At 41.0% G+C, this 12,016-nt stretch overlaps 1 protein-coding gene across 1 annotated transcript in view; it reads right to left on the bottom strand.

The window, feature by feature from the left end:
- BICC1 (BicC family RNA binding protein 1) overlaps positions 1-11,961 on the bottom strand; it is a 326,903-nt gene extending 314,942 nt beyond the window's left edge. The window contains exon 1 of the mRNA XM_013004286.3: positions 11,838-11,961. Coding sequence (XP_012859740.1) covers positions 11,838-11,946 — 109 coding nt within the window. The 5' untranslated portion in view covers positions 11,947-11,961. The remainder of the gene's footprint in view (positions 1-11,837) is intronic.
- Between the last annotated feature and the right edge of the window lie 55 nt (positions 11,962-12,016).

Below are 12,016 nucleotides of genomic sequence, written 5' to 3'. Positions count from 1 at the left end.
CACTGGGTGCTGGGTTTCTACTGGTGCAGGGACCTACCTTCCTGTCAGCTGCAGTCATCCATACAACAAGCCTCTCTAGCTATCTTTTCACTTACCAATAACCAACTAACCCCACCAGTATTCACAGAGATGAGATTCACTGAGAGCGCACACTGCTTCCTTTGTGCTATGAGCACTGGGCTTTTAATAGCCACCTCCTTTCGAGCAACAACTGTGTAAGAGGGGGAGTTAGGATCCCAATTCGGGCTCCTCGGACCGGCAGTCTATGCCACTTTCTGCTAATCTACACAACCTCTGGGTGTTTGTTTGTGTCCTTGCTTGTTTGGGGGGCGGGGGGAAGGTCTCTAAAGCACTCTTAATAGCACTTCTCTGTCATATTGTGGTGGCTTATGTGATGCCATGCTGTCGGAAGCTACATCACCAGTATTTCAAATACCACCTGGGTCACCCAGGTCGAACAGGTGTCATCAGAACTTTCAAACTGAGAACAAAGTACGAAGAAGCCATGTGTCCACTTCTGAGGAATTGGCCACTGAAAACCTTATTACGGCAGCAGAACATTACCAATTATAGTACCCAAAGAAACCTCCTTCGTTTGGAAAGCACTCAAAATATGACGGAGAAGAGCTGTCTTCTCAAAGCAGAGTGGATCATAATGCTATGGGTGGAGGAAAGCCTTTAGCCCCGCCCCCCCATTTGCTGATGAGGTATGACTCTAAAAGAGAAGACACAATAGGACACATCTACTAATAAATGGAACTTGGTATGTATGATGTATAAATGCAGGAAAACTGAAAGTCAGCACAAATAAATGGAATGCATACAGATCAATTTCCTAGGTATTATTGAACTCAAATGGACTGATGTGGACCATTTTGAATCAGACCATCTTATTGTTCTCTGTGGCAGAATGACAAACTCCAGAGTAATGGTATTGCACTCATTGTCCAAAAAGGGCATTTTAAAATCTATCTTGAATTACAAGACTATCTCTGACAGAATACTATCTATCAGCATACAAATATACAACTATGATTCAAATTTACACACCAATTGCTAAGTTAGTAATGAAGAAAAAATTCTACCACCTTTTTCAGCCTGAAATTGATCAAAATGCACTCAAGATGCATTGACAATTGTTGTCAATTGGAATGCAAAACATGGAAACAAATAAGAAGGAACAGTAGTTGGAAAATAAGGCCTTGGTGATAGAAATGAAGCTGAAGATTGAATGGTAGAATTTTACAAGACCAGCAACTTCTTCATCAAAAACTTTTTTCTGTTTTAAGTCAGGTTTATTAAGGTGTAACTTACAATTACGTACAGTTGGCGGTTTTAACAAATGCATTGTCCAGGACCCCCGCAGCACAATTTTAGTGACTTACTGGATGTTTCCGTGTCTTTACAACTCAGTCCAAGCCCAACAAAGGGACAGTCATATTTTAGCTACCTAACACAAAACTCACTGGGGAAAAAAGGACAGAAGCTATGATACAACATGCTGCTTGACTTCAGCATAGCATTTTGAGAATTTTACTAATCCACAACTTTCTACATTCTTGGTTGGATCAAACCACAGAATTTAAAGTCATCATTATCCCTCAGTGACTGAGTCACAAAGCTGACAAAAATAAAGTCCTATCACACATTTCCCCAAAACTTCTAGAACTCAAGCTTTGTCAAGCTGAAGACATTGCCTTGTGGACAATTGTAAAACCCACACAACTTGAAGTACAGTAAACTTCTAAAGTGTTAATTTTTCTCAAGTAAAATAAAATATACATTTGTTCTCATTTCTCATTAGAATGCAAAATTAAGTTTGCCATATAAATCCCAGATATGTACCATAGGTTTAAACTGTTAGTTTTTTATTGCTATCTCCATCATAATTTTTATTAGGCTGCTCTAGACAAAAACATTTACAGCGAAGAATAGTAGCTTCAGCTAAAACAGTCTCTAGGGTACTTATGTAACAGTGGTGTGGTCCAAATGAAGGCACTGTTTTATATTTGAAATTCAGATAACTTTATTTGAACTGAAAAAAATTCTTGGACCCTTTGTTATAAAAAAGTATAAGAGTATTTCTAGGTAGGATAGAAAGTAGTATTTCTAGATTAATAGACGACTTTGGAAATTTCCAACAAATTTTAGAAGAGTGGTGGGGAAAAAAATAGAGTATTTACAGAAAACACTATCTACATATACACTCAGTGGTACACTATCTACATATACACTCAGTGGTTTTTTCTACAACACAGAGACCATACAAATGGACTTCCCCAGACGGAATGCACAGAAATCAAACTGACTACATCTGTGGAAAGAGAAGGTGGAGAAACACAGTAACAGCAGCCAAACCAAGGCCTGGGGCTGACTGTGGAAAAGAGCATCAATGGTTCAAATGTATATTCAAGCTGAAGCTGAAAAAAATTAAAACAAGTCCACAAAAGCCGAAACACCAGTTTGAATATATCGTACCTGAATCTTGAAGAGCATCCCAAGAGCAGATCTGATTCACTGAATCCTAATGACAGAAGACCCCATGGGCTGTGGGATGAGTTCAAGAAATTCATGCACAAAGAAAGCAAAGGGTCATTTAAAAAGACAGGAAAGAAAGAAAGAGTCAAGTGAATGTCAGAAGAGACTCTGAAACATGCTCTTCATCTTAAAGAACCGAAAGCCAATGGAAGAAATGATGAAGTAAAAGAGTTGAACAGACAGTTCCAAAGAGCAGCTGGAGAAGACAAAGAGTGATAATAAAACGTGCAAAGACCTGAAAGTAGGAAACCAAAATGAAAAGAAATGTTCAGCATATCATAAGCTGAAAGAACTGAAGAAAAAAGTTCAAGCCTCAAGTTGTAATATTACAAGATTCTATGGGCAAAATATTGAATGATGCAGGAAGAATCAAAAGAAGAGTAAACAGATTCATTGCACCAAAAAGAACTGGTGGACATTCAACCATTTGAAGAGGTAGGATACGATCAAGAACTGATGAGACTACTTATACAACTCTTCTAAATATGATTGAATGATTTAATTTTATGTGAATTATATGCTAATAAAACATTTTTAATTGAATAATATCCACTTCCCAGGAGAAGGAAAAAAATAAAATAACAAGACATTATAGGAAGTAGCACTGAAGGCACTAGCCAAAGAGCAAGGCTCCAGGAACAGGCAAAGTATCAGTTGAAATATTTCAACAAGCTGATGAAGCATGAGAAACACTCACTCACCTGTGCCAAGAAATTTGGAAGACAAGTAGCTGGCAAACCAAGTGTTTGCACTAAGTCCAAAGAAAGGTGTCCCAGCAGAATGCACAAATTATGATATAATACTGTTAACATCACATGCAAATAAAATTTTGCTGAAGATCATCCAACAACAGCTGCAGCAGTACATTGACAGCGACCGGCCAGAGATTCAAGTTGAAGTCCAAAGAAGACATGGGACAAGGAATATCATTGCTGAGGTCAGATGGATCTTGGCTAAAAGCAGAGAATACCAGAAAGATGTTTACTTTTGTGTTATTGACAATGCCAAGGCATTCAACTATGTGGATCTTAACGAAGTATGGATTGCCTTAAGAATGGGACTTCCAGAACACTTTATTGTGCTCATGCAGAACCTGTACATCTGCATGGTTTAAGATCAGGAAAGGTCAATGTCAGGGTTGCATCCTCTCATCATACTCATTCAATCTACCGAGCAAATCACCAGAGAAACCAGATTGAATGAAGAAGAATTTAGTATCAGGAATGGAGGGATTCTTATTAACAACCTGTGGCAAGCAAATGACACGACCTTGCTTGCTGAAAGTGAGGGGCACTTGAAGCACTTCCTGATAAAGATCAAGGGCTGCAGCCTTCAGTATGGATTACAATTCACAGAAAACAAAGGCCTCGCAATTGGATCAACAGACAACATCGTGATAAAGGGAGAAAACACTGAAGTCGTCAAGGATTTCCTCTTTCTTGGATCCACCAGCAATGCTTGCAGAAGCAGCAGTCAAGAGATCAGACAACACATCATGTTGGGTACACCTGCTGCATTAAGACCTCTTTAAACTATTGAAGACCAAGGATATCTCTTCGAGGACTAAAGTGCCAAGTCATGGCATTATCCATCACCTCATTCATGTCAAAGTTGGACACTGAACATGGAAGGCTGGGTAAAAATTGATGCATTTGCATTAGAATACGGCAAAGACTACTGACAATACGGTGGACTTCCAAATGAGCAAACACATCTGTCTTGGAAGAAGTACAGCCAGAATGCTCCGTGGAGTGAGGACAGTGAGACTTCTTTTCATGTATTCTAGACATGTTGTCACAAGGGGCCAGCCCCTGGAAAAGGACATCATGCTTGGCGAAGAAGCAAGATAGCCAAAAAGAGGAAGACCCTCAACCAAACGGATGGACACAGTGGCTGTGACCGTGGGCTCAAACAACAGTCACTGTGAGGATGGCGCCCGATCAGGCAGTGTTTGTTCTCTTGTACAGAGTGTCACTGATCAATGAATCAGAACTGCTTCGATGACACCTAACAACAATGAAAAAGCATTTTTAAGGAGCCCCAAAGCATAGTGGGTGCAGAGTTGGGCTACTAACTGCCAGGGCAGCAGTTCAAAACCCTCCATCGCTCTGCAAGAGCAAGGTGAGGCTTTCCACTCCTGTTTGGCATGGTGGCCTGTGCTGGTGAAGACTGACAGCCTAGAGATCCTGTACAAGTTGCTATGAGTTGAAGCTGCCTGGATGGCAGTGAATTTGGTTTGGGACATTAAGCACTTTTTATTGTTGATTCTGCTCTCGACTTTACTACAATTGTCCTAACAACATTTTTTATATGAGAACGACTTACACTAAAAATTAAATCCAGACTCCAAAAAAAGAGTCCACGTTGCAGTTGAAAACCAAACAAGTGCATGGTTTCCAGTGTGCTGAGCTCTTTATCCAGCACGTAGAACCAAAACCAAATTCACTGCCGCCGCGTCAATCCAGACCTATGTTGATAGTAACCTCATAAGACAGCACAGAACTGCCCCTGTGGTTTTAACTTTTTTTCTTTTAATCATTTTATTAGGGGCTCATACAACTCTTATCACAATCCATACATACATCAATTGTGTAAAGCACATTTGTGCATTCATCGCCCTCATCATTCTCAAAACATTTGCTCTCTACTCAAGCCCCTGGCATCAGATGCTCAATGTTTCCCCTCTCTCCCCGCTCCCCCCTCCCTCATGAACCCTTGATAATTTACAAATTATTATTTTGTCATATCTGGCACTGTCCGATGTCTCCCTTCACCCACTTTTCTGTTGTCCGTCCCCCAGGGAGAAGGTTATATGTAGATCCTTGTAATCGGTTGGTATTAACTCTTTACAGAAGCCTCATCTTTGTCCCTAGCATTTTACTAAATACCATGTGCCTAGCCTTGGGATAAGTACCCATTTTATATGCATCATCCCACTCGGTGCTCACTCCTTGAGATGGAACTACTATTATACCCATTTTGCAGATGAGCAAACAGAGCAGTGAGTGCAGGCAGAGTCTTCTTTAACAAAGTTCCTATCTAAACACCAATGCTCTAGTTCAAAGGAATGAACACAAACACAAGCACAAAACAAAACACACGTTCACTGCCATCAAGTAGCTTCTGACTCACAGCAAACCTATACAGGATTTCTGTGGTTGTAATTCTTTATAAGAATAGATAGCCTCATCTCTCCCCCCCAGAATGGTTGCTGGATTTGACCCACCAACCTTGGGGTTAGCAGTCCAACACTTAGCTAACAGGGGTACTAGGACTCCTTCAGAGCAACTAAAAGGGCAATTAATTCATCTTGCTATCAGGGTTAAGCAAAAAGAGTAATCAGGAATGGTGCAGGAGTGGTCAAGGCAAAGACAATTACTATACTAAAAAGAAAAAGTAGAGGTGTCTGTGGTGGTGAAAACTACTCTAAACCTGAGCAAAATCTACAGCTTCATAGTATTGTCTAAAAAGAGCTTCAGACAGGGTACATTCAGTGCAACGAGCATACTGTCAGCTACAAGACATACCAGGAACATTAGACTGCTGTGATTGTTGCGTAATCATAAAATCATTTATTTTCCAGTATATTTGATTTTCCCTTTTCAATATAAGAATGTGTACATTAAATACTACATTAGCTATTACATACTACAATCAATTTGCTAAAAATGTAGTCACCTATGCCGCCATCACTTTGGCTTTGTATTTTTTTTTCCCTCTTAGTATCGGGAGTGAGTATCCCTTTCAGAGATAGGGCTTCAAACATTGACTTTTTCTAGACCCTGAAAAGGTGACATCAACATTCGAACCCAGTTCTGACCCAGACTCGTATGCTATGGCTAAGTTATTTGATGTATTCTGAGTGTCTATTAGGCTTGGTCAAGTGTGGACTAAATAACTATGTTAGTTTCACTTTGTCTCATGCTTCGCTTTATTTCCATTACTACGTTTTCATTCTTATTTCTTCCTGCTCACCCAAAATATCTAGGAAATAATTACCTAGTCACCAAATCATAAGACAATCTTCATTTATATGTGTTGATATGAAAAAGATAACATTATTTCTCTTCTTACTTTGAATCAAAGATGCGTGATGACCTTGATTTTCATGATTAGTTCTGACATTCAAGCCCCCGATGCCTATCAGTGTAAAACTGCAACGTGGCTGGCAAAACCTTGAGCAGCAATGTCCTAAAAGCCCACCAGATGTCAACCTCAGTTCACGAAAGCGGTCCATTTCCCTGGCACGCCTCCTACTGACTCTCTCTGCTAACACGTCAGGAATGCCAAACGCTTCAGACTGTCTATGCCTTCAATCTCATGCAGGCATGTTTACCTTTGTGGCACATAGAAGGTTTTTGTTAAACAAAGAAAACTGTTAGTATACACACGCAAATGTTTGTCTGCCTCCTCAGTTCACTGTTACCAGACACCAAAATGGTCTTGCCAACTCTTTGTCCTAGCTTTATGTCTCCTGGCTGTCTTTACCCCTGCACCCTTTTCACGCTTTACATGAGAACTCACATTGGATGGGTTTTAACGAACCAACCAAAGAAGCTCACATGAACTATGTAATAGAAATTTTGAAAATCAGTAGTAAACACAGAAATGTAAAACAATGTTTATCATCATACAAGACTGTCCATGGTATCCATTCCAATGTTGGCTATCCCCTTCTATAACCTACAGATGAAAAGAAACACCCATTTTCAGAAACTGGGACCCTCCACTACTGGTGGGCTTGAAAAACAGTTCAGCTGCTAGGAAAACAGTTTGGGGATACACAAGAAGTTAAACACAGAATTATAATATGATCCAGTCAATTATATTCCTAGATATATGCCCAGAGGAACTAAAAGCAAAAACACAAAACATATACGTGTACACCAGTGTTCACTGCGACATTATTCATAATAACTAAAAGTTGGAAACAAATGTCTACTAACAGATAAGTGAATAAACAAGTGGCATACACACACCAAAGCAACTCACAGAGACCCTAAAGGAGAGAATAGAAACTCTGAGTTTCTGAGACTGTAACTATTGGCCAAAGCCCCCTCTTTCTGCCAAGGGCCAGCTAAGGGTTTCAAACTGCTGACCTTGAGGATTGCAGCCCGAGGTAAAACCACTAAATCACTGAGGTTCCTATACATACAGTGAAACATTATTTGGCCATAAAGAAAAATGAAGAATGAATACATGCTACAGACATAGATGAAAATGTTGTGCAGATTGAAATTATTATGAACCTTGAAAACGCCGTGCAGATTGAAATTATTTAAGTCAAATATAAAGATGCTATAACCCCCAGTTACATATATGAACTGTCTAAAGTTGGTAAATATCTAGTAATGAAAGTTTCTTAGTGGTTACCAGGGGCAGAGGGAAGGGGAAAGTCTTGCCTAGGGATCACTGGGCTTCCAGTTAAGGTGATGGATGCATAATATGGTGAACACTACCAACATGAATTATTCATCTAGAAAAGTGTCCAAATGGTATATGTTTAGTTAGCTATACCTACTTATTCCGATTTAGAAGTTCACAGTTTTAAGTATTTACTATTTACAGTGACACTCCAAGAAAAATCCCTAATAATCTGTCCATTTTACACAATATACAAATAAAACATTTAAAAAGTAATTTCTTCTCTACATTTCCTTGAAATCATATGATTTATAAAAATGTGCATCAAAATTATTTAGAAAGACATGATACTGATGAAACAAAACTGATTAGACTCACTGTTGATGTTTTGTGATATGTCTAAGAAAGACTACCATTCTCTTTACTTTCCTACATACTGAAATTTTCCATATTAAAAATATGCATACACACATTTTTAAAAGGGGAGGGGGTTTTTCCTTGACCAATATCCTACTGTCCATATTTTAACCTCATTGAATTTTTGGTCCATTGCATAGAAGAATTTCTCTACTAATAAAAATACAACTCATTAAAGATTAACTTGCCCCCAGGACAGTCTCTCTGGAAACAAATTCCAAGCATTATAATCACCAATTTGCACTTTGTTGACTTAGAGGCAGACAATCTTATTTATCCTGAATTAACTTGGAGACCTCCACATATTTTAAGGTGATTGGAAAAAGAAAAATGGCAAATACAAACAGAAACGAATCAGAAACTCAACCAAGCAAATACAGACTTTTATTTACTTTACATTTTTCTAATGAAATGCTTTCCACCAACAAACATATAACAATATTAGAATATGTTTAAGTGGTCTACTTTGGTTATTACATATCTTGTTTCTACAATTATGAAATGTTTTAAATCTGGTATAATCAAGATTCTCTTGTTCCTTAAATCAAATATAAACTATGTATTAGATATCGTGGCAGACACTGAGAAAACTCTTAAATCCACGAGATAATATTTATGTAACAGTTTTGAAGCAATTACTATTTACTAAACTCTTATCATTTTTCAAGCACATTTATAAGTTTGGACTTCGCCAGCATTATCTTTCTCAATTCTCACAAACCTCTAAAGAAAATACCAAGACCAACCCCATTTTGCATATGAACAAACAGAGGCAGTGAGAGACCCAGGACGTGGGATTTGAGACCCAGGTCTAGGTGATCTAAATGCTCCCATTTACTATCACCACCTGGACCAAAGCAATGAAGTCCATCATTATGTTGGGCTGAGGAAACTGGTCTCCTTGTTTCAAGCATGGTGGCCCGAGTGCATCATAAACTGCCCTGGGGCACGGGCCACTGGCTTCTATCATTAAAAGTACGTACTCGAAGTTTACTTTCTTAGGAATACTTCACTTGTAGGTGATTTCGCAAAGTTAATAAAAGTACTACTTAGATAATTAGTGAGTCTTGGAGTTGAAAAGTGACTATTTCATTATATATAGATATATGCAGATATATAGGCGTCCTGGTGGGTAGTGGTTACAAATTAGGCTGCCAACCACAAGCGCAGCTGTTTGAACCCACCAGGGGCTCCGTGGGAGAAAGACAAGGTTTCGACTCGGGTAAAAAGTTACAGGCAAGGAAACCCACAGGGGCAGCGCTAGCCTGCCTTACAGAGTCACTATGAGTCAGCACTGACGCGATAGCAGTGAGCTTTATACATATAGAGAGAGAAAGAGATTGCTGGGAAATGTTAACTCCATTTTTCTGTAAAAAACAAAACAAAACGTAATTTTGCAAAAATTCTTTTGAACCACCTAAGACCAAAATAATACTTCTACGAACGAGAACGGTTTCAAGTATGTCTTTGCAAATATCCTTTAATTAAAAGGTTTTTTCCTATTTTTTAAAAAGGAATGTCTCATTTATATCGCATTCATTTTAAAAAAATAAGGCTACTTCTAAAGCACACTTAGGCACAGGGGCTTTCCAGAAGCCAGTATCTCTATCATTATTTAAACAAAACCCAGACTCACTGCCATCGAGTCAATTCTGACCTACAGTGACCCTACCAGGCAGGGTAGAACTGCCGTTGTGGGTTTCCAAGATTGTAACTCTTAACTGGAGTAGAAAGTCTCATCTTTTCCACAGAGCTTCTAGTGGTTTCGAACTGCTGACCTTTCAGTGAACAATCCAACCCATAACCCCTATGCCACCAAAGCTCCTTTTTTATATATACAAGGAGACATTAAAAGGTTCATGGGAAATAGAATGAAAAAATAATGGAATCTATGCATTTTTGAATGAGGAATTCCCTTGTATGTGCACATGCCAAACACATAAAGGAGAAACAGTACTGTTAGTGACTCTTCTTTCACATTGTTGCAAACTCAGGCGGATGTGTTCAATCCAAATAATCCTACAACAATCTTTTTCTCAAACAAATTTAATATTTTGTTTTCTCATAAGAAAAAAAACTAGGAAAATACAACAGCACATCTCAAATAGCTAAAACGAGTTACTGATAGGTGCCTGGGCTTTTCATTTCTAAAACTGTCTTGCACTATTCTTAGTTGAAAAGTTTATCACGGAAAGTTGTCAAATTTGAAAGAAAAATAGGTGAGAGCATGAAAGAGCCAGGCATGACAAGCATTAGGGATGTTTATCAATGAAAACAGGCAGCAAGGGAGATGCGTTTGTCACACATCCAAAAAAGACACGCCAAACACGGCTGCTGTTCCTTTCCACCAAGTTATTGTTTGGGAACACATGTAGTTCTCTCTGAAAATAACCTGCTTAATTGGTTTTAAAAGCCACTGCATTTCCAGGGAGTGCAAAATCACTCCCAGTTTGAGATGCATTTGCTGATAAAGTGCAATTAAGTTATGCATGAAGCCGCAAAAGACAGTTTGGAAAGCTCCGATCTTCCCATGATATAAGGACACTAGCTACCGAATCTCCAGTGTGCTCTGAATGAATCTTTATCAAGCGCCCTTGGTCAGGCTAGTGCTCGGTCCTCCGCCCTGATTTTAAGGATGACAGTCATTCAAACTATCTCACTTGTCTCTTTGGATAGGGGAAATGAGCCATATTGGTGACTAGTAGGCTGGTAATTAACATTTTTAAGGAAGGTCAAGATGACCTTGGTCATTGCAACATTCACTCGGAGGAATTGAGTCCTAACCTTATAGCTCAGACTTAGTGTCCAGTTCGGTGTGGACAACAAAACTGGAAGAATACCGAGAAACTAGAGAGTCGGGGGTGGGGGTGGGGGAAAGACGCTCCAGATTGTGAAAAAGCCAAGTCAGACCCCCACCGTGCAGCAAGATCCTTAGGAACTGAGCGTGACCCAAGATGTCTTTTGTAAGCCTGTGAGCGAAGGAACACACGCTGTCCTCTCAAACACAGCAGCACTGCCCTGACCCCGCCGCCCCGTGCCGGCCGCTCTTACTCGGGGCTCCAGTCTGACATCTGCAATCGTTTCCCAGCAGCGGGACGAGGCCCTTCAGCTGGAGGGGGTGGACACTGACCAGGGGACAGAGTTACCCAGGCCCAGGGAGACCGGACTGTCAGGGCGGAGAGGGGGCTCTCCACACGCACTCTGCGCGGTCCGAGCGGGGTTGGATGGCACCACCCAGGTGTCTCTCCAAAGTCCAGAGCGCAACTTGGGCGCGTCTGAACCCCCCGGGCCCTCAGTGTTGCTGAAGGCCGGCCAGGTAACACGGGGGCTTCCGCTGCCTGGAGACCCCGAGAGAGAGCCGCCGGGCTCTCCAGTCCTCGGATGTCCCCGTTGGGCTCCGCGGAGGAGGGGAGCCAACCGAGAGCCCAGTCTGCCGCGGGCCCGCGGGCCGGCGCTGGGACGTCCGGGAAGGGCTGGGGGAGCGGTCCCGGAGTCCGAGGACGCGGGGGGCTGCCTACCTTGTAACATGGCCTCAAGTTTCTTCCTGTCCACGCGGAAGCGCTCCTCGCTCCACTCGGGGCTGTGCAGGGACGCGCCGGCGACCAGGTCGTCCTCGGAGCCGGGCATGGGCGAGTCGGTGCTGCGCTCGCTGTTGGAGCCCGGGTCCGACTGCGCCGCCAGAAAGCCGGACTCGCTC

The sequence above is a fragment of the Echinops telfairi genome, unplaced genomic scaffold, assembly GCF_000313985.2.
Source record: "Echinops telfairi isolate 266 unplaced genomic scaffold, ASM31398v2 ScPeMD7_70;HRSCAF=299, whole genome shotgun sequence".
NCBI lineage: Eukaryota > Metazoa > Chordata > Mammalia > Afrosoricida > Tenrecidae > Echinops > Echinops telfairi.
Note: the sequence above shows the minus strand (reverse complement) of the source record. Positions and strands in the feature narration are given on the sequence as shown.